This window comes from Gymnoscopelus braueri (assembly GCF_963280865.1).
Source record: "Gymnoscopelus braueri genome assembly, chromosome: 15".
Lineage (NCBI taxonomy): Eukaryota > Metazoa > Chordata > Actinopteri > Myctophiformes > Myctophidae > Gymnoscopelus > Gymnoscopelus braueri.
Window position 1 is genome coordinate 31,992,073 of NC_137620.1, and position 23,649 is coordinate 32,015,721.

Here is a 23,649-nt window from a genome sequence, read left to right on the forward strand (position 1 = left end):
ACATCCCTTACTGAGCACACTGACATGATGACATAATGGAGACCGGTCCGCCAGGATGCAGGCTATTACGGCAGCACACTGAGCCCCCTCTAATTATATGAAGTACTGAGACCGGCGCTGGCCATGGTTTCCTAGATAGCACCGTGATTGCAGAATAGGCACAGTGTCGGGTGGAAACCTTGTATGTTCAAAACATACCTTTCTTACTTACTTTTTACTAGTAGTTATTATTTAGTCACAAGCTCTTGTTGATACTTTTCATTAGTTCAAGATTTATAAAACCCACAGACACACTTAATACTTAACCCATTAAGACCTGAGACCCGATTCTAAAAATGTCTTCTAAATCCTAACAGTTTTCTGAAAAACATATGTTGCTATATCAGTGGTGCTCAAAACCTTTTCATGTCAAGGACCCCCAAAAGTATATGTATTTTTGGCTGCGGACCCCCATCTCAAAATATTTTATTCCAGGTACCACCAGCAGCAAATATTTGAGTTAAAAATGTTTGCTTTAAAAATATGTATTCAATTATTTGCCCAAATGTTCACGATTTTCCCAAAGATAGCATATCTACAAGTTCATAGAGCAGCTCAAAGTGACGCACTATGAGCTTGTATATCTGCTATTTTTGAATAGCCAAATAAATCTAAAATGACACAGATGTTTCCAGGTTTTAATGGGTTTTAAAAAATACATTTTAAAATAGCAACGCTAACGATCTACAAGCTCACAGTGAGCTGGTGAGCTTGTAGATCGGCAATTTTTGCTACTTTTGTGTGACCCTGTAGTATGAATATAAGTATAGGGCATTCATTTACAAAAAAAACAAACATACAAAGTTGAAACATGGAGATACGAGGTTTCTGCTCGACAGCGTCGAGATGGCAGATGACATTTTCTTTGATGCGAGGCTCGCCTCCTCACTCTATCTTAAGCACTTTGCCTAGAGTTAGAGGGTAGTTAAGTTGCACTGCCTGGCGTGAATTGCTTTGCATAGATCTGCATATACTGGTCCCCGCTGTTGTTGTTTTCGTTGCTTTTAAGCCGGTGCCATATATCATGTTTTTCAAGGGATCAAGCTAACGGCGTTTGAAGAGCAGGAGCTAATGAACAAGTGGATGGGGATTCTGGGGCCCAGCAATGAAGTCGTAGTAAGTGTTTTGTTTTTGTTGATCAAAAGCCCAGCTTCTCTTTCACACGCACAGTCGGAAATTGTACTTTTAGACTCCCTCACCACCAGTACTTAGTGCACCCTTATGGGTCCTTTTTAACACTCTCCCGAGTGTTTGTTTAACACTCGGGAGAGTGTGGCGTGACGGCCAAGTACACGCCACACCAATGGAACCATGGCACAAAAGCTACTCTCCAATGACAAAAATAATCCCTAGTAAAGGCTCTGGAATGCATTACAAGCTTTGTGGTTATAATAATAATAATGACAGTGATGCTTCATAGGCTAACCACATGAGCCTGAGCCTGGTTGTACGATAGGAATAGCAGATCTACAAGCACACAATGCGTTGCATCACGACACGCTGCGGTTTGAATTAGATTATTCATACAAAACCTACATTAACCACTTAAGCCCTATTTTATACTTTGGCTATTCAAAAATAGCCGATCTACAAAACTCACGCCGCATCGCATCGCGTCGTGAGCTTCTAGATCGGCTATTTGGAAAAACATTTCACAAATGTTATTTTGATGCCTATACTTTTGTACTTTTAATCAAGTAAACTGTTGAATACCAGACTTTTACTCGTTAAAAGAGTATTTCTACATTCATCGTGGTGCTTTCTTCCATCACCATGTTTAGGTGGCTCAGGTGGAGAAATTCAGCGAGAACAGCGGCCTGGGCATCAGTCTGGAGGCCAGCAGCGGCCACCATTACATCCGCTCCGTCCTGCCAGAGGGACCGGTGGGTCGCTGCGGAAAACTGTTCAGTGGAGACGAACTGCTGGAGGTAGAGGTCCTAAAAATAATTTAAAACCATGACCTGAATATTTCAGACAGGTCATTAATATTTACAGGCTGTGTGGGGGGGGTTATGTGTGTCAAGCGGGGGGAGGGTTATGTTGCTGCACGGCCAGGGACCCAAGTGGCAAAACATACGTCATTCTGTTCCATTATCGTTATTATAACATTGGTAGATCAACAAGCTAATTTATCGATAGATAGATGGATGGGTGGATGGATGGATGGATGGATGGATAGAGAACAGCTACAACCATAATAAATAGGGCTTAAAGGGGTAGTTCACCCCCAAAATCACTTTTTTTCTATTGATTACTGACCATCTGGAGCCTTGAATTCATAGATATTTTTTGGTTTTTGTCACATTCCTAAGCCAATAATTTGATTATAATAAATGTGTCCCCATTGATTCCGGTAGGAGACACAAATGCATTTGTGTCTCCTACCGGAATCAATGGGGCTAAATTTATTATAATCAAATAATAAAGGAAGGAATGCGACAAAAAAAATAAATATCCATGAATTCAAGGCTCCATGGGGTGAGTAATCAATAGAAAAAAAGTTATTTGGGGGGTGAACTACCCCTTTAAGTAAGTGGTTAAGTTGAACTTCATAACTATAATATTGTTAAATAATACTGCTTGCTCGACACGGCTTGCATTTTACTCACCTCAACGTGCCGTTTACAAGTCATTAGACCACCTTGGGCAATAGAAAACTCGCTGTTGCACACGGGCAAATGTATCATAATTATTTTACCGTAACGAGACACAGGTAATTCAAATCTGCTGTAAAGTGGGTGTTATATTTATTTTATTTCTTCCTGTCTCTCATCAAAGTTAAGAAGATTAGACCTACCTTATATACCAGACTTTTTTTTCCTTTTTAAGTCAGCACGCAGATCATTTTCCTTTCCGCAACCCATATATCTCCCATCCCCAGGTGAATGGCATCTCCCTGATTGGCGAGTCCCATAAGGAAGTGGTCAGCATCTTGAAGGAGCTTCCTCTGTGGGTGCACATGGCATGTTGTAGGCCCGCCCCTCTTCAGCAGACTGACATGGATGCTGACCAACCAGGAGCCGTGGATTTTCCCTTAACGTCTGAAGTAAAGGTACGGTAGTGCATGAGTTCTCAAAGTGGGGTACTTGGGGGGGTCCTTGGGGGGTCCCCAGCTAAAATAGTTAATATAACATCACAATCATTTTAACCACTTTATCCATTTATATGTTGGCTATTAAAAAAATAGCATATCTACAAGCTCACAGCCCACAACATGGCACTATGCGACACATTGTGAGCTTGTAGATCTGCTATTTTCACTATATCTGAAGTAGGACTTGTGGTTATAATGTATTTTTTTGTTTTGTTTGGTTGCCGGGGAGACAATCAATTTCTCTTTTGGGTCTCAAGCTGAAAGGTTTGGGAACCCCTGGTGTAATAGTGTATGCGCTGACAGACACGAATAACAGAACATACAGTATATCAATAAATTACATTATAATAACTAATGAAGTTATGGAAACACGTTTGTCTAGACGTTTTAGAAATCTTATAACGTCTCATTTTCGGTGCATGAGTGAGCATTCAAAAATAATAGCCTCATATGGGAACCAAAATAGTGGATTGCAGTGCTGATATCATCACTTTCATTCTATGGTCCATTAGCATGCAGAGCTATGCATTCAGTATGTATGCCAGGAGTGCCATTGCTCAGCAACATTGCAGCAGATAGGGAAGTCCCTCTCCTCCACATGCAATATAATACTGCATCATGAAATACATAGGATGAAAATACAAACGTTTCCCCACCTCTTTATATCAACTAGAGCAGGGGTTCTCCAACTTTTTCATGTCAAGGACCCCCGAAACTGATATGTATTTGGCCGCAGACCCCCATCTTAACCCATTAAGAGGCCGATTCTACGAATGTCTTCTAAATCCCAACAGTATTCTGAAAAAACGTATGTTGCTATATCAGTGGTGCTCAAACTTTTTCATGTCAAGGACCCCCACAGTGATATGTATTTGGCCGCCGACCCCCATCTCAAAATATTTTGTTCCAGGGACCCCCAGAAGCAAATATTTTAGTTAAAAATGTTCACTTTAAAACAATATATATTCAAAGATTTGCACACATTTTCATGATTTTTCAAAAATAGCAGATCTACAAGCTCGTAGCGCGGCACTCTGTGCCGCGCTATGAGCTTGTATATCTGCTATTTTTAAATAGCCAAAGTGTAAAATAATGCTTTTTTAGCTCAAATCAAAAAATGACACAGGTCTTAATGGGTTAAAAGATTTTGTACCAGGGCCCCACCATAAAAGATGTGTGTTGTTACAATGTTTCAAAAACATACATATGTATCTTTTAAGATGGGGGTCTGCGGCCAAATACATAGCAATTTCGGGGTCCTTGACATGAAAAAGTTGGAGAACCACTGCTCTAGTTCATATAAAGGGGGTGGGAAAACGTTTTTATTTTTCATCATGTATTTTATGATGCATTATTAGTGCATTTGGAGGAGAGGGACTTCCCTATCTGCTGCAATACTGCTGAGCAATGGCACTCCTGGCATACATACTGAATGCATAGCTCTGCATGCTAATGGACCATAGAATAAAAGCGATGATATGAAGCATATTATACTTTTTTTCATTATTTCTTTGACAATAGAGGATCTAAAAGATCACAATGTGTGTAGCGACGCATCGTGATCTTGTAGATCTGCTATTTTCAAATAGCCGATATACAGGGTTAAAGTGGTTACGCTAAAGTGACTGTGATGCTATATTAGATGATTTTGGAACCCCTTCAAGGACCCCTGGGGGTCCCCGGAGCCCACTTAGAGAACCACTGAACTAGAGATTGGTGAAAAAAAGATTTTTCAGGGCTCATCCTCACAAACCCATGAACTCTCATTAACCAAGCCGCCATAGCTGTCCACTGCTCCACTGGTTCTCTAGATTGCCAATGACAATGGATTAAGATTGTGGGATAAGCATGGGGCGGCCCACGGCGCAGTATCAACATAATACCTCGACAGCAATGGCCGACAACGTGGAGACATCAAAAGGAAGCTTCCCTTTGGGGGGGGGGGGGGGGGGTTTCATCTGTACAGCTTTGGCTGTGATAACATTACCCAGGCCCCTACCAATCCCAAAGATCCCTTTCATCTCCTGACAGAAACTTATGAAATGGAACCAGAAGGGGTAGCAGCAGCAGCAGGCCTATGGGTTGGGAGTAAAAATGAGAGCCATTCTGTACGCGCAGCACACTGAGATCTTGGGGGGGATTTGATTCTTGCAGGACCAAATAGACCTCGGCGCCGGCGGGTTCTCGGCTCCCGGAGACACAGAGGTGCAAGTGGCGGAGCTGTCGGAACGGGATAATGTGAGCGCCGAGGAGGTGCTGGGAGCTCCACTGGCCATGTGGGAGCGTGAGGTGCAGAACATCGAGCTGGAGAAGGGAGAGGGAGGACTGGGATTCAGCATTCTGGATTATCAGGTGGGGGATTCTGACTGGGACTGCCTTGTTACTGTCCAAAACTGTTACTTTTCAGGGAAAGGAAAACTTTTGTTCCATTTCTTCCAATGTAGTTATTATGTATTCACAAGCTCTTTATTTTATACTTTTCATTGGTTCAATATTTATAAATCTGCACAGACATACCTTATACACTTTCACTTTGAAACTAATTCAAATGGTGATACAGGTACGAGGTATTGCACTGCACTTGTGTGTTAGTTAGTATTTATGTACCATTATTGATCCTTTCTTTGACGCAGTTCGACACAGATACTTTATTAAGCTTTATATATTATTTGTATACAAGGAAGCCTTCCCCCTGTGTATTTAATTGTTACTCTGACTGGCACACACTGGGCCCCTGGCTCTGTTCTGCTTTTGCATTCTTAACCCATTCAATTCGGGAACGCATCTGTGTCACTTTAGATTTCTTTGGCTTGTAGATCTGCTATTTTTGAAAAAAATGGGAAATTTGTGCAAATCTTTGAATATACATGTACATTTTTAACTCTAAACATATTCAAAGATTTGCAAAAAAAAATCTTGATTAAAAAATAAAATGCTGATCTACAAGCTCGTCTGCTATTTTTGAATAGCCCAAAGTATAAAATAATGGTTATAGTTAAAAATCGAAAATGACACAGTATGCGTTCCCGGCTTTAATGGGTTAACATGAACTTTAATGCATAATGCAGAAAAAAAATGTTGCACACCCTGAGACTGTACACATGGGATCCATTTGGTTCCATTTCTACACTCTTAAGTGTTACAGACCTGTAAGGGTCCATTTGGAACCCCCTCAAGGGACCCTGAGAGTCCCTGGACCCCACTTTGAGAACCACTGTCCGATTGTATATTCACACCACGGTTGTCAAGTTGGAGGTTTTCATAGCAACTGCTGTCTTCTAGCATTAACTTAGCTCTGACCTTCAAAAAATGTTTATTTTTACTAACATACCCGGCAAAAACAAACTCCTTTTCACTTCCGCTGAAGCTAAAAGGTTGCATCAAGTGGTCTCTTTGTTTTCCTCTTCGTTTTTCCTCCAAATTCTTCCTCGCTTAACCGTGGCTCTGCCTTTTTGGCTCCGCCTCAGGACCCGACGGACCCTGCTAAGACGGTGATTGTGATCCGCTCTCTGGTTCCCAACGGCGTGGCCGAGCAGGACGGCAGGCTGCTGCCGGGAGACCGTCTCATGTTCGTCAACAGCACCGACCTGGAGGACGCCAGCCTGGAGGACGCCGTCCAGGCCCTGAAAGGGGCCAAGCTCGGCGCGGTCCAAATAGGAGTGGCCAAGCCGTTGCCTGTAAGCGAAATCCAAACCTGCTATTTTATTTATTTATTTGCTCTCTTTGCTTTTTTCTCTGTTTCTTTTGCTGTGTGCTAGCACTGTGGAAAGTGTTTGTTTACTGTCGCCGTCGGGTGGAAACCATGTAAAAAAAACATGTTCCTTTTTCATTATTTTAAAAACCTTTTAAGAAAAAGGAAATAGCCGACCTGCCGACCTGCAAGCTCACAACGTATCGCACGTTGTGAGCTTGTAGAGCTGCTATTTTCACTACTTTTGTGCGAGGCTCTTGTATGATGAGCTAGGGAATTCATTTACGAAAGAAAATACTTAAATATGGATATACAAGGTTTCTGCCCGACGGCAATGTTAGGTGTGTACACGTATATATCTCAGTGGCTGTTTGTGTGTGTAAGTGTTGTGAGGATAGGACTAAGCACAGGAGGCCGGAGAAGTCTGCATTAATTTCTGGCGCGCTAAGCTGAGAAAAGAGTATTCTCATATAGTATTCATTACTGGTGGGAAATGCAGTGGTTTAGCTGTTGAGTAGGTTGTTTATTTATCAGAGACTTACTCGCAGGTGCACTTTGAGTCTTCTCTTTTTACTATGCGGCCCGCTATCCAATAATGAGGGCTCACCTTACAGGTGGCTTGAATTTTTCATGCAGGAAAGACGATATAGTCTGCATGATAAACCACTTCAAGCACGGCACTTTGTAAAGGGGCACAAGCGGCCTAAAATACCTCGTGCCCTTTGTTTGATATTGCTCCATTATTGAATTTGGCCGAGAGCACGAACTCCTCACACATTTAAAATGCACTGAAGCACCTGTCAAAATATTGGGTCTCTCTAACAACATGTTTATTGCCCCAGGCATCTGTGCTCTTTGCTTGTGGGATGTGTCTTTTTTTCTGAGCCAGTGAGTGCACATAGTATCTGCAGAATAGTATTGTATTATATATATTTTTTTACTTATCTTGGTTTGGTTTCTTGACTCTTACTGCTCCATGTGCTTGAGTCTCTCTGCCGTTGCCGCTGTGACACCTGAATTTTCCCCTCCATGGATCAATAAAGGTTGATCTTATCTTATCTTATCTTTATTGGATCTGCCATTGGATTACACAGTGAGGCCTCTGAGCTGCCAAGGTTAGGTGGATTACAAAGTTGTAGGAAGCCACTGTGGAGTTATCAGCCTCTTCAGCAGGGGGTGGAATGTACTTTCAGGAGGTATTTTGATGTATCGCCTCTCAAAATGGAGCCTGACCGATGTAATCCTCCAATACCAACCTTTTTTTGCTCTCTCTCTCTCTCTCTCTCTCTCTCTCTCTCTCTCTCTCTCTCTCTCTCTCTCTCTCTCTCTCTCTCTCTCTCTCTCTCTCGTCAGGTTAAAAAGGAGAAATTGTGAAAATGCCCAAGAGCCGCAATTAACTTAAAACAACAGACAAATCGTTATTGATAATTTTTATAATATAGCCGTAAACAAAAAATGAAACATTCTCAGTGAAATATCACCCAATCAAAAATAGCAGATCTACAAGCTCATAGCGCGGCACCGAGGGCCAAATACATATCATTTTCGAGGTCCTTGACATGAAAAAGTTTGAGCACCATTGATATAGCAACGTACGTTTTTTCATAAAACTGTTAGGATTTCGACAACATTTGTAAAATTGCACAAACTTTCACGATTTAAAAAATAAATAGCAGATCTACAAGCTTGTATATCTACTATTTTTTCATAGCCGAAATAAATCTTAAAATGACACTTTCCCGGTCTTAATGGATTAAATAAATCCTATACAAATGCACTCTAAAGGAATTTCTCCACTTTCCTATAGGGGGTCTATGGAGATTCCCTCTCTTCTCCGCACCCATACGATGATGAGCAGGGAAGGCCATCAGCGTCATGGACCGCCACTCATTCATTTATGTTGGTTAAACAAAGAGAGGAGGAAGGACTGACTGAGGCGGTCCTTTACCGAGCAGAGCCTGCATTGGTTAGTTCGGTGGTTCTCAACCTGCGGGCCGGGGACCACCGGTGTATCGCAAGTGGGCCCCCAAATTAATGGCCAAAAAAAACTAAGATTTTAATGACTGATAAAGTGTTGGAAAAGTTACTAAACATAGTAATATATTACTCATTACATATTACTTGTTTAAAAAGTAATATAGTTACTTTACTTATTACTCCCTGCCAAAAGTAATTAGTTACTGGAAAAAAGTAATATATTACTTTAAGTTACATATTACTTTATAGTTACTTTCCAACACTGTGTTGGAAAAGTTACTAAAACATTACTTTCCAACACTGTGTTGGAAAAGTTACTAAAACATAGTAATATATTACTTATTACATATTACTTGTTTAAAAGGTAATATAGTTACTTTACTTATTACTCCCTGCCAAAAGTAATTCGTTACTTTACTAGTTACTGGAAAAAAGTAATAATATTACTTTAAGTTACATATTACTTTAGTTACTTTCCAACACTAATATAACAATAATGTATAAATTAATGACAAGAAAAAGGCATGGATCCATTGATTCCATTGGTCGGATCATAATCGATTGATTGGTCATTAAAATAAACCAGCTCTGAAAACGCACGCGGCCCACCCGTGAGATCACTTTGGTTGCCGTGTTAAGTGGTCTGATGGGTTGGCCGCGAACGCTTTTTGGAGATTTTCAAGTGGGCCCTGATCCAGAAAAAGGTTGAGAACCACTGGGTTATAGTTAGCGTTGGTGAAGGGACCAATCAAACTGGGTGGGAAAAAACTAATTAAGAAACACATTTTTGGGGGAAAACACGTCAATCATTTAATTTGTCACGTCTGATTTTCACCAGGAGGAATGGTTGTTTTTTTCACTGCTACACTTGGCAAGGTCCGTTTAAAACTAGCCATATTAGTATGAATAGCAATCTCAAACATTTAAATATTCTAATCAACAATGCATTTTATTCATGACTAGTATTAAGAAATTGATGTTGAAGGGATTTCATGTCCTTGCTGAATGTGCTAGTACTGTTACCACAGTTTGTGACATATTAATTGCTTTCTCCTTCATCTCTAATGCAAGTCTTAAAACACTTAACCACAAAAACATCTAAATTATTTAAGAAATAGTCGATGCACGACAATTTTTTAAGCCCACAATGACATGCCCCAAATTGGGATGCCTTAAGAGAATCACAGAAAATTCTAACTTCAAGGTCTAGTCAGCGGAGGAAAAGTGGCCTCTGTGTACACAATTTACTCTTGGTGAAAATTTTGGTGCCAGGAACATTTATGTTGAATGTAGGCCAAGAGAGGATTGGTTGCCCCCTATCGACTTTTATTTCTATAAATATAGTAATGAGGGATTTTTAAAGGCTTTAGCTAGTAGTTTATCAGTTCAGAAACGAGGAACGCATTTCCAGGTTGGCTGTCTCCTACTGCTGTTCGCCATTAGTTGTTCCAACTCCATGGAAAGCTGACCAAGTCAATTTCAATTCTCTCTTGGCCCTGTCCACTCCTTCCCAAAAGCAACCAATGAAACCTGGTCTCATGTGACCAATCCTCTCTTAATTCAAAAATCATTAGAGATATTAATGGTCCCCCCCCCTAAGAAAAGCATAACAGGGCTGGTGGTTTGCAGTTATCCGTGATTGGATAGCCTGCATTTGCATTCAACACAGCAAGGGTCAATTGCCACCTAACCTTCCAGTCATTCATGCTTCCATGCCGTTTCGCAGATTGACACCAACGAATCAGACCTGTCAGATGACAAGCTGCTGGAGCACCGCTACTCGGGGATGGAGGACGACCACGATGGCACCTTCCAGACATCCATGATCGCGCTGCACGGCAGTGCCTGTAGCGCCGATCTGGACTACCAGATGAGCCTGCTCTCTTCCACACCCAAGGTTAGTGTTTGAAATGTTTCGGGCCATTTGTGCTTTAAGATGGAAGGGACACAAGAAACAGGGTGGGCAGGGAATCAAACTCAGCATGTTGTGGTTATGTAATAATAGAACCCCCCGCCCGATGCGGTTTTGCGTAGGCTACTGTCTGTGTATTGGCATGTGTGTTTAGAGTCGTAAAGAAGAAGTCACTCGGGGCACACATTGGGGGGAAAAGGGAACGTAGCAATATCCCAGCATGTTGCGGAGGCTCCCCTTATACAGGGACCTCCCCTAATATCAATATATGGATGGTAAATGAAACGGCTATGCTCTAGGGTCGTCCTTATATGGCGAGTACAACCTACCACCATATAAGGCTGAGTCGATGCCGAATAAAGGAGTTCAGAGATACTGTATTTCAGTTCAGTAACTAATAATTGTAACTAACAAAGAAGGAGTTGATCCACTCTACCTACAGGTAACTGGCCTTGCAAACCATTTACCCAACCATCTGACTCATTACCAGCATCGATTACTCGAGCTCCCACGCGGATACCGTTCTGATCGACGGCTATCCACCCATACGAACAGTCCTTACAAAACTAGTTCATCCCAAGTTCATCCCAAATATTTATCATAATGAAAAATATGTGTTTACTTCTTGCAGAAGGGGGTCAAAACATCATATTACTGAATTGTGTTTAAAGCAGCAACCATTACTCAACTCTGAATAACCAGAAGCACCCTCTTCAGATGCAGCAACGCCTATCCTAAAACAGAACTCATTTGACATCTTCATTCCTGAACACGAACATGACATCACCCACATTCACAGCATCACGTTTTCGCAGCTTCTTCCCTAAAGCTAACCACCCTCCACCCCATCCACCCACGCCACTTGTAAATTCACACTTTTTTCCAGCTCCTACAACATCTCCAGTGGCTTTTTAGCCAATCTGTTACATTCACATCTGCATTGCTTTGCTATTTGTTATCTGACTCTTACCGTGGCTACTGTTACTTTAACGTTTTATTCTTAACTGCCCTAGTAAGCCTGAGGATGTATGTTCTGCAACGAAGCATAGGGTTGCTATAAAATATAAATGTCTGTTCCGTACATTTATCTCTGTGGTTTACATGATTTAATCTTGCGTAGCCACCGCACCGCATTTCATTGCCAAGGTAAATTCTTTGTATTAGCATCTTGCTATGCACAAGACGAGGTCCAAGACACAATGAATAATACATATATAGATCAATCTTGGAGCTGCTCCAATGACATGGGGAAACACATTTTTGGACGCTGGGCGCTTAGGATGAGTTTATAGATTTGGGCATGGACTCAGTTTGCTTCTGGTTCATATATGCGAGCAATGCAAGGACGCAAGGCTCACTCTGGTTTAAAAGCTTAAGCAGCACAGTATTCACCAGAGCACTCGTGCTTGATTCGGAAGATTAGAGCCCTTGCCCTAGGCTACCTGCCACTGTGAACTCTAGCTGTGGAAGTGAGAATTAGATTTTTAAAAATGATGCTTCCGACAGCGAACAGCCGTACCTGTAGTCGTTCTGTTTTCGGGTTGTCCATACGTCTATACGTCCGTCAGTGGTGTAAAGTAACTAAGTACATTTACTCAAGTACTGAACTTAAGTACAATTTTGAGGTATTATTTACTTTACTAGAGTATTTGCAGTTCTTTTACTTCTACTCCACTATATCTCAGATACAAATATTGTACTTTTACTCCACTACATTTATTTGAAAACAGTAGTTAATAGTTACTTTGTAGATTTTAATTATTATTACAAAACATACATTTACCACTTCAGACTTCAGACTATTTTCTAATACATTTAATACCAATACTTTTGTACTTTTACTCAAGTAAATAATAGTAAGTATTTCTACATTGCAGTATTGATACTTTTACTTAAGTAAAACGTTTGAGTACTTTTTCCACCTCTGACGTCCGTCCCAACCTTGTGAACACGATATCTTAGGAACGCCTTCCATGACATTTGGTACAATCCACTTGGACCCAAGGATGAACTGATTAGAAGCAGGTGCTCAAAAGTCAAAGGTCACAGTGACCTCACGACTCACATTCAGTCTTCATTCACTCCCTTTACTAATCTGGGCAGACACGGATGTAAACAGCAAGGCGCACAACCACAACGCTTTGTTTTATTGTTTGGTCTTAGTCGTGGTAATTTCCTCTGTAATTTTCCTCTGTATATGATGTATCTGAATACCAAGGCTTGCTTCGACATCTAGAAAAGATTACAGCTGCAGGAGCCTAATTTAGGTTAATTTAGACTGTTAAACCTTTGTGGTAAAAAAAAATAATGCATGAATAAATAGATAGAAATTGACAGTGAAAATGTTTTAAATTGCTTGTCTGAATAATCTCCTAGTATAACAATTAATTAGTTTTCAAAATAAGAAAGTCTTTTTGTTCTGGGGATTAAACTTTTCTTACCCTAATATTTTGTCAGAAGTACGCATGGCCATGTTTTTATTACCACCACCCCTAAGATTTAATTTCTCTCTGATGCCTCTTGAGAGTCTTTCCTATTTGGCATTCCTGTCCTCATCACACCTGACTGCTCCCTTTTCTAATATCGGAATGTATTTTAAATCAGTCCGTTGTTCTCCTACTTTGTAGACTTCCCATCCCATGATCCCAGTGCGCTCCCCAAATATATACACCAGCCCATTAGAACGAAACAGCCCATTTCTTGCTCTATTCTGTCTCAGTAGTTCTTCAGCATGTGTATATCTTAAAGGCGTATTTTGTAATTTTTTTGTGTGTGAATAATGTTTTGTTCAGGTAGAGTATATCAATACAATATAACTTAAGCAATTAGGGTGGTTAGTCTCCCTGCTCTTCTATTGATTTAGATCCTGTGTCTATGCTGGACACAACCTTAGACATGATCCTGTTTCTGGTTTGAAACAAATTTTGACCTGAAGGTCAACATTCAATTATTTCCCAGAGCAAGCAGGCAGGCTCTAGTATTAGCTCTATTAGTGGTAAGAAAGTTGACCCGAGTTAAAATCTGGGGTAGAAAAGGAAAGGTACATAGTGTAGATCAGTGGTTCTCAACCAGTGGTCCGGGGACCACCAGTGGTCCTTGGGGGGTTTCTAGGTGGTCCCCAGCTAAATGATGGACAGTTGGTAACCAATTGGACCCTCATAGATATTTATTATCGAGAGTGTAAAATGGACCCTTGGTCCATTTTAATTTTACGCTCTCAAGAGTAAAATTATTGTTAAACACCTGCATTACTTAATTTACAAGAAGTCTACACAATTAGAGAATGTAGTAGAATTGTTATTTTGATCAACGTTTGCCTGTTATCGCTCCTATGGTACCAACATCAATACAGCATGGAATTGCGGACACAATTGTATCCAACGACAACAAAATACTCTTTGCGTTTTGGGTCTGAGAGTCTAAATCTCATCAAATGGTGGTCCCGTGGCTCAAATGCCGAATAAATAAAGAAGCTTGGTATGAAAAAAAGGTTGAAAACCACTGGTGTAGATTAAATCCTGACAAGTTTACTTTCATTTGGAGCCCCAGTGGCTAAGTATTAGCCCGAGATTCATTGCTACCCAGCCTGGGTTCCCGGTGAATTATACAAGTACTGTAGGTGGCGGTGTGATAATAAAGCTACGTTTAGTGCCTCACACACACTCAGGATCATTAGTAATTACTGCCGTTCTCCACTGGCAGCTGATGGCCTTCCTATACGGCTCATTACAAGGAGTGCAGAAGGGTGACTGAGCTGCACGATATGCGCCCATCGGTCGGAACAGTTGTTGACATAACAGTGTGTAACGTTCATTGGGCCGCTGTGCTTTGTTTTATCCGGTACATACTCAAGTACTGTACTTAAGTGATGTGCTTTGCTTCTGCTCCACTACATCTCAGAGGCAAATATTGTACTTTTACTCCACCACATTTACTTGAAAACTTTAGTTACTAGTTATTATTATTACAGAACATACATTAACCACCTCAGCCCTATACGCTTTGGCTGTTTGAAAATAGCCGATCTACAAGCTCACAATTTATACAGTACAGTACAGCATAATTGATGCCAACGATACTTTTGTACTTTGTCCCCAGTACATTTTGAATACTGGACTTTAAGATTTCTTTTTTTAACTTGTGAAATGTGACATTCTGCATAATGAGTACTTTAACTTTTGGCACTTTAAGTACATTTTTGCCAATACTTTTGTACTTTTACTCAAGTAAACTTTGAATTCCGGACTTTTACTTGTAATGGAGTATTTCTACATTTCTGCAGTATTTGTTAAGTACATGTTAAGTACTTTTTCCACCACTGCTACTCTTACTTAGTGCTTTTTTCCCCCACCACTGTTTGTTTTAATCCTAGCTGACAGGTCGGTTGGACTTGCTGAGTGAGCGTTCTCCGTTCGCAGCGGCGTCTGGCCTGGCGGACGGTACGGAACCCTTTTCTCCAGAGGAGAGGAAGTCGACTGCTTTCATCACTCCTCCCGGTCTAAGAGGTCAAGTTGTGATTGACACACTCCTAAGTGGTTCTGATCCCTACCTGTCCCAGCACTCTTCCCGAATGGAGCCGGCGGACAGTTCAAGCTCATACAGCAACTTCAGTGAAATAGGTATACCAGCAGGCCTGTCATTATGACATAATCGCCTAATCGCAATTATTTGAGATCAATATTTTTTGCATAATCATCACAATCGTTTCCATGTTGAAAAAAAAATTCATACGTTGTCGAACACAAAAAATTTTTATGGAAATAGACGATCTACAAGCTCTACGTGTCGCGATATAATGCGTCAAGTAAAATGTCCCCTAGGTACCAGGACTGATGTTCAGGAGGAACCACTAGAGTCGTTCCACTTTCAGATGGAGCCAGCCGTCTCAATTGGAGACATTGGGGAAATACAGGCCTTGAGGAAGGTACAAGACTCATTTAAATAAGTACTTTTCAAGTAGAAAGTGAAAGATCTGTTATTGTTGTTTGAGCTTGCATTGAACTTCAATGATAGGGGTCTTTTGAGAGGGCAAATAAAAGCCCCAAAATAATGATTGATAATAAAACTTTGTTTTAAATTAATTTGGATTATTTATTATCTAATTTGACATCTTCCCAGTCAGGGACGAGAGAATGCTGACTGCAGACTTTTCCCCCCTTTTTTTTAATGTTGTATCCCTTGCCCAATCCAATCCTCTGCCCATAACCTGCCTCTGGAGATGACAGCATGGTCCTGAATGTGACCTAAAATGCTTTCATTTAGTAGATGAATATCTGTGTTGAATTATCACCCTCAAGGATAAGGACACTGCTGTGAAAGAACCAGGCGAAGAGGACGACAAGGAAGTGCACACCCCAGGGAGCAATTTTGAAAGAACCATCACGGTCGTCAAGGGCAACTGCAGCCTGGGTGAGTGGTTATTTTCCCACCTTCTTGGAATGTAAATCAGGTTGCGAGACTAAAGCATTGGCATTTACTTTTTTTTTAAATCTTCTTATCTTTTTTCTTTGACAAATGCCAGATTTTGTTTAAAAAAGTTATTGATATTATCTTGGCTACTTTCCAAGCCACAAGGTTCAATTTGGTGCCCTGGACCCTGCCAGGGGGATCTTGTACTCTCGGTAGCAAACTTGACTGAGAATACCAAAATGGGATTTTTAAACAACCTATACGTGCTATTCAAAAGGTTCGCTGAGAAGATGTGTGCCATTTAAATGTCACTATTGCACACCTTATGATCTGTTCCTATATTAAGTTTAACTCTAGATGAGGCACACCATTAAAGTTGTAGTTTAAACAGAAATATAAAACTGTTGTTATGTGTTTTTTGACATCAGCCTGAGGCTGCAGTCAATCGTGTCTGGATTCCAGCCTTTGTGAGAGTTGTTAAATTTAATTATTCAGTGGCCAAATATTATAGGAGTAATGGGATTCTGATTTAATTGTCTCTTTAGAGAAAATCGGAATCTCTCCGTTTTATTCGGTTCACCACTGTTAAATCACCCTATTAAAAGGTAATCTAAAACCTACGACACATGCAATTTGTAGTTCACGGCATTCAACAATCAGGGGGGGTTAATTTGCAACAATTTAAGTCCGCATATTTCAAATAACCATGAAAGTCCTTGTGTCTGTGATCTGCCTCCAAGGAATGACAGTGAGCGCCGTGAAGGATGGCTTCGGAATGCTCATTCGCAGCATCATCCCCGGCGGCTCCATCAGCCGTGATGGACGCCTGGGGGTGGGGGACCTCATCCTGGCCATCAACCGCGAGCCCACTGCCAACCTGTCCAGTACCCAGACCCGCGCCATGCTCCGGAGACACTCTCTCATTGGTCCAGACCTGGAGTAAGTGATCATCGTGGTCAATAGTTTAGCGACACCCGGGGGATTACAACAAAATAAATATTTCCTGTACATATATGCATGTAATACTGACATTTTTTAAAATAATCATAAATGCTCTGTAATTGCTTCGATTATTATTATAATTTTTTGCTCTGGTGATATTTTCTTCTGCAATATCTCCATGTTTAGAAACATGTAGAGCCGTCCACTCATTTTGAAGGTTTTCTTTTCAGTAAATCCTGTTATTTCCCCAACAACCCTTGAATGATTAGATGAGGTTAGCTGTGATCAAAAGCCTCACAAAGGATACTTATTAATGCATCAATTAGTTCGAGTCAAACTGTACACAAGACTATGAACATGTACTCGCAGTTACTGTGTCTTTGCCCGTCCTTCCATTCTTAACAGGATGATCTACAGGGAATTATTTATTGGCAGCAAATTTTTAACAAAGTGCAAGCTTTCATAAATGCATCAATTATGGAGAGAGATTAGTGGTCATGTTGTCCATGGATTCTAAATAGTTTATATCCGTTGGTTGCACTGAATTAGTTCAGGGAGGGTAATTTGGAAGAGCAAGAAGCTATACTATTCCCTCCCACGCTGTGAGTGAAAGTTCCCTCAAAGGCAAAGATTTAATGTGGTATTTTACAAGTACCGCTTGATGTGCTAAACTTGGCAGTATGTTAGCTTCGGTGCATAAAATCCCCAACTCTTCACATTTTTTAGATCTGCTTGTGCACCCGAGGACGATCTGTGCCCCTTTTATGTGTGAGTATGGCTAGCTTCCATGCTGGTGGTGTGCTAGCAAAAACCTGCCGTCTTCATTTCCTATCTGTCATTTTACTACGTCTGAAGCTGGGCTTCCTTCCCGTCTGGTGAAACAGGTTTTATCCAGAAAAAGAAGTAGAAAGTCACTTCTGACTCAAACAGTTCATGTCAGTTTCAACTGATTATTGAAGAAAACTGTGCCATTATAATTAAAACAATAACATTGCGGCCAAAATTAATTTGCTTTTGGCCAATCATCTGAAAATATTTTGTGCCAGGTACACCCATACAAGGTTTATGCTGTTAAAATCTTTTTAAAAGATTCCAAATTTCTTCAAGATTTGTTTTAAAATAGCCAATGTATCTACTGTTAAAGTGGCTAACTGTATTAACACATGTCTCTGGGGACCCGCTGGAACCCTCACAAGCTCCCCGGGGGTCCCCGGGACCCACTTTGAGGACCACTGCTTTAATTGTTATTATGATACAGCATATTGGATTGGATGCTACTATCAACCTAAACATTTGTCTTGGAGTTCTTTGTTGTGGCAGCAAAGCTAATAATGGTGTGTGTTCATGCACATTCTAACACATGGGTTCAAATTATCTGGATAAATCTCTGGATTGTCTGTGTCCTTTAACCACTAACTACAATTCCTTAATTCTATTGCTGTGTCTAAGATGCTTGCCGACCTACTAATGTGATTATGTGATTGACATGATTTTTTTTTACTACCATTATGCTAACTTACTAACTTGCTTGTGTTCGCTGTCTCTATTTGAATCATTATCTCCGCCAGGAGATCGTGCACATGTGTGTGGCGGATGTGTGTGCGTGCATTTGTGTGTGTGTGAGTGTGTCTAGTGTGTGTCCACAGCTAATCTCACATACTATTGGGCCAATCAGCGTGATAGTTTCTTGTGCACACTTGCAGGACCTCAGTTCTCGCATATTTTCGCCAATGACAGCTATGTATATATATATTTTTAATTCCTTTTCATTTATAATCGCACCATCTGGCTGATGGGATGCACAGGAACTAACCCAATGACAGACATGCAGGTACAAGCCGGTACAAGTTGCCGTTAGATTAACACCAAAATATAAATTCATGAACGTTACAACATACCCCCAAAACTCCCAAAGACAGTCTTCATGTCTGCACCCAGTCAACTGCTGTCAAAAGCTGTGTTGAGTCACTTATTCAGTCCCTTTTACAGTGTTTTAGAGTGCTGACGCTCGGCAAAGCTTGCACCAAAATTTTAGCCTAATACAACGTAATCATGAAATCACTGACATTTCGAGTTGCTGAATGAGCATGGTGGATTTGGAAAATAATACGTTTTGGGTGACGTGTTTGGGATTTCTCGGGAGGAAGACAGTAGAGAATATGTTAACTGGTAATCACATGCCGCACTGTGCTTTCATGGCTGCAGGTTGCGCATACATTGATATTATTATTAGGGCAGCGATTTCCAATTTTCTGGCAGCCATTCGGTTAAGAGGTGAGACGGGTGGGCCACACGCTTAAGAGATTTTCAAGTGGGCCGTGATTCAGAAACGGTCGGCTACCGCTGTATATTTAGGGCATGCCTCCTGGCGGAGATTTGCGCTCTACTGAACGCACCTTTCTGGTTGATATTTATGTTCCTGTGTCTGACGCTGCATGTGCTCATGTTCAAAATGACCATGGTTCATTCACCTAAAACACTTGCCTGGGGTGCATTTCCCACTGTTTCTGCATGCCGTTGTGTTTATGCTTATATGATCTGTCAACGTCACTCAAATGTATCGGTGTGCTCTTAGCCTCTTCAGAATCAGCCGGATGTGAAATCCAGCTGAAAAAAGACCTGCAACAAAGGGGCCCAACCATTGCACCGGCCAGGGTTCAATTTGTTGGGGGGTGGGAGGTCTCTGCTTTTGATACCCCCTCCACGGGTCATTCATTTTTACTCCTGGTTCTGGTCAGACTGAACTAAATACATGCATCTCCTTTTGAGAAATGTAGACTGATATGTTTGAACTTCGTAATATCACAATTTAATTTGAGAATGTTTTTCTTAATTTGTCAAATGTTAAAAAAATGTGTGTGTGTATATACAGTACATACGCACGCACGCACGCACGCACACAAACAAAATACATATACATACATACATACATATATGTACATACATACATACATACATACATACATACATACATACATACATACATACATACATACATACATACATACATACATACATACATACATACATACATACATACATAGCCGTGTATAGAAAGTAAGTACAGTGTTTAAGAAAATGTCCCCCTATTTTTTTACAAATCGAACCCTGGCTCTAGCAAACCTAAATTCAATTTTTTTTGGAACAGTAAAGTGTGTCTCACAAATTAAGTTATTGCTGTGCCCTTCAAAACTCTGTGACATGTTTTTTTTTTTTTTTTAAGAAAAAAAGAAATATTCATGATGCATTTGGTGGTGGAAAACTTTATTGGCTCAGACATTTATGAACAAGGCGCACATCTGTGTTGTATAGTCAGATGCCGTGTATACATAATTCATTGGCATCTCACCTTGGGCCGTTGATGGGCAGAATGCATTTGCTTGAGAAATCGTCGCAGAATCGGGCAGAAACCTTGTATCTCCATGTTTTTTTTCGGAAATTGATGCCCTACTTGATCAACAAGACTGTCGCACAAAAGTAGTAAATATAGCCGATCTACAAGCTCACAACGCGTCGCGATGCGACGCGTTGTGAGCTTGTAGATCGGCTATTTTCACTATTTTCCTTTTTTACATATAATAATAATAAAAAGGAAAGTTTTCCGGACTTACAAGGTTTTCACGCGACGGCGACAAAATAGACTCGAGTTCATTTTCTGCTTGCAATCTTGAGCGCACAGTAAAATTGGATGGGGTGGAGAAAAACAGGACGGCTTCTGAATGCTAATGAGAGACAGCCATAAATGAATAACAGCGGCTCTCTCTTTTTTTTTTGTTAGAAACGAAGAGAGAGAGAGAGAAAAAAAAAAGAAGGTTGCATGGACTCAAATGAGTGCACCTTCCTCGGCGCTAATGTCTTGGTAAATGATCGTGCGTGCGTGCATACATGCCTGAACCAACTCCAGTGGAATGTGTGCATGTGGAATGATGGGGACGGTGATGATGACAAATGTTTGGGTTTTAGTGGTACAAGTAGTTGGATTTTTCTGATGTTATTTGAGGCTCAACTTGGTACTTGCGTGTGTGCGTTTGTGCGTGCGTTCTTGGGTGTGTGCGCTTGTGTGTGTGTGTGCATTTGTGTGTGTGGGTGTGGGTGCGTGTGCGGGTGGGTGTGTGTGTGTGTGTGGGTGGGTGTATGTGTGTGTGTGCGCGTGTGCGCGTGTGTGTGTGTGTGTGCGTGTGTGTGTCTGTGTGTGTGTGTGTGTGTGTCTGTGTGTGTGTGTGTGTGTGTGTGTGTGGGTGGGTGTGTTTGCTTTCAGCATCACCTACGTCCCAGCAGAGTATCTGGAGGAGTACAAAGTTACCCTTGAGCAGGCTAAAGATGAAGCCTTCACCGAAGAAATCCCAGCCCCAAAGTATGTCACTACACTTCTTCCTTTAAAAAAATGATACGACCGCAATAGGCTTGACACGTACAGCTACCTGCATCCCACAGAACTACTGCCACTGCGTGTCTGGAGTCAAAAATAATCTCTTAGTTGAAACAGATTGAAGAGATCTTATGTAAAGTTAAGAAAGTATGTTGGGTTTCACCCGAGTCCCTGATAAAGTTTTAATTGGAAGCCTGCCTTCCACCGTAAAGAACCATCCGTTTTTAACAACCCCGTTGTCAGCCTGGGAAAATTTTAATTAGAAAGACCTTTGAATGTGCTCATTTTGACCAAAGCCGAGGCTGTTTTAAAAAAAAACTTTAAAAAAAATCTTATTTCTTGTTGCAGAGACATTCCAGACCTCCCTGAGCGGGAGGACGGCGAGGGAGAAGAGAGTGCCTCTTATAACAACTGGAACCAACCTAGGAAGTGAGTACTTATGCATGAAACACAATAATGTGGATTTTTAAGTATCGATGCTTCTGCTTCAAAAGCAGGAGGGGGGGACGGGTTTGGGTGGAGGGCGGGGGGTTGAAAGCTGGGGGAAATGTCTCAGGTGGTAACAAGAGGCTGTGGAGTGAAGTGTGAAGCTGTTGCAATCAGAGATGTTCTGTAGAAAATAGATAAAAAAATGTTCTGCCCAGGTATAGTCTCATTCCCTTGTTTTTATTCAATTAAATGCAGTCACCTTGGTAAGGGGTCTTCTAGGGAGAATGCATGTCGATGTTGCTCATTGTGTCTCTCAGAGTGGGTCATTGTAAACCAGTGGTTTCCAAAGTGGGGTCTGGGGACCTTGAGGGGGTTCCAGGGGGTCCCCAGCAAATTAGTCTGATTGAGGAACCAATGCACCGTTGCATGTCTGTAACTCTGAGAGTGTGCAAATGGAACCAAATGGACCCTTACACGTCCAAATGGTTCCATTTGTGCACTCACATATGGGGGTCCATATTGGTCTGACGCATACCAAACTGGGGATCCTTGAAATAAATAAAGAGTGAGAAACACTGTTGTAAACACAGTATTGAGATGTTTTCTCTTCTATCTCTCAGAATGGAACTCTTCTTTAAAAATAGGGCTGCAAATATAGACATATAATAACGATGATTCTAACGAGAACTTTTCTGATTAATAGATTAATTGATTAATGTGTCTTTAAAACATAAAAAGTATATATCAATTAATCAATGCCAAGAAATTTGAATTTTATCATTTCAAACAAAATCTTTTAGTCTGATTAGCCACTTAAGCCCCCAAAAAGCTCTAAGCTCACGTGTCACACTACAACACGTTGTGAGCTTGTAGATCTGCTCTTTTTGCTATATTTACAGAATTGTAAAAGACCATTTTTATAAAAAATCGATTATCAAATGACTGGCCCTCCTCTACAAAAGTTAAACTATTGTCTACTTGAAGCACCCAGGGCTCTCCGCCCAAAAAAACGCTGGCTGCCAAGGCGGGGTGCTCGGGAGCTGGGAAGAGGAGCGCACCAGCGCGTCTTTTTACCATAGAAATGCATAGCAGACAGGCACTGCCAGCTCAAAAAAAAACTTTATTGTATGTGGACATAGCCCCTAACTGTTGCAACCGTAATAGGCTCTATGCACAGCAGCCATATTGGAAGGAAATTGGGCCTCTTCCTTACTTCCTTCACAGGTGTTACCAATGATACTAATGACGGCTCTGTTCCATTTCGTGTAGCACAGTGGTTCTCACACTTTCAAATTTCAAGTACCCCCATAACTCTGAGAGTGTACACTCTCAGAGTTACACACCCGTAAGGGGCCATTTGGAAACCCCTCAAGGAACCCTGAGGGTCCCTGGACCCCAATTTGAGACCCACAGTGTTTCCAGTGAGCCAACATGTACAATATCAGCACCCTGACTCTGTTTGACCAGAATAGTCCATATTCACACGGCGGCCATTTTGGAATTTAACATTGCGTTGCTGTGGCAACTGGGGTGGCATTTCATTGACTTAATGGCAATATGGCCGCCGTGTGAATATGGTCTATGGAACAGAGCCTTCATTAGTATCATTGGTAACACCTGTGAATGTCTTTACAACATGGCTGCTGTGCATAGAGCCTATTATAAACACAGTAACATGATGTTGTTTCATCTGCCTCTCAGAGTAGAGCTCTTCATTCTAAACACGGTATTGTGATGTTTTCTCCTCTCTCTCTGAGTGGAACTGTTCGTTGTAAACAAAAACACAG

The 23,649-nt window shown here is 41.2% G+C and overlaps 1 protein-coding gene across 2 annotated transcripts in view; it reads left to right on the forward strand.

Annotated features, from left to right (window-relative positions):
• The window catches only part of mpdz (multiple PDZ domain crumbs cell polarity complex component), a 94,483-nt gene that overhangs the window by 24,226 nt on the left and 46,608 nt on the right, over positions 1-23,649 (forward strand). Inside the window, exons 13-26 of one of the 2 annotated variants that reach the window (XM_080452131.1) lie at positions 1,076-1,155; positions 1,821-1,967; positions 2,921-3,091; positions 5,288-5,485; positions 6,601-6,810; positions 8,632-8,790; positions 10,528-10,698; positions 15,086-15,332; positions 15,534-15,637; positions 16,011-16,122; positions 16,863-17,061; positions 17,791-17,832; positions 21,323-21,418; positions 21,782-21,862. In XM_080452131.1, the coding sequence (XP_080308257.1) occupies positions 1,076-1,155; positions 1,821-1,967; positions 2,921-3,091; positions 5,288-5,485; positions 6,601-6,810; positions 8,632-8,790; positions 10,528-10,698; positions 15,086-15,332; positions 15,534-15,637; positions 16,011-16,122; positions 16,863-17,061; positions 17,791-17,832; positions 21,323-21,418; positions 21,782-21,862 (2,017 nt within the window). The remainder of the gene's footprint in view (positions 1-1,075; positions 1,156-1,820; positions 1,968-2,920; positions 3,092-5,287; positions 5,486-6,600; positions 6,811-8,631; positions 8,791-10,527; positions 10,699-15,085; positions 15,333-15,533; positions 15,638-16,010; positions 16,123-16,862; positions 17,062-17,790; positions 17,833-21,322; positions 21,419-21,781; positions 21,863-23,649) is intronic. The other variant, XM_080452132.1, reaches the window with a different exon arrangement.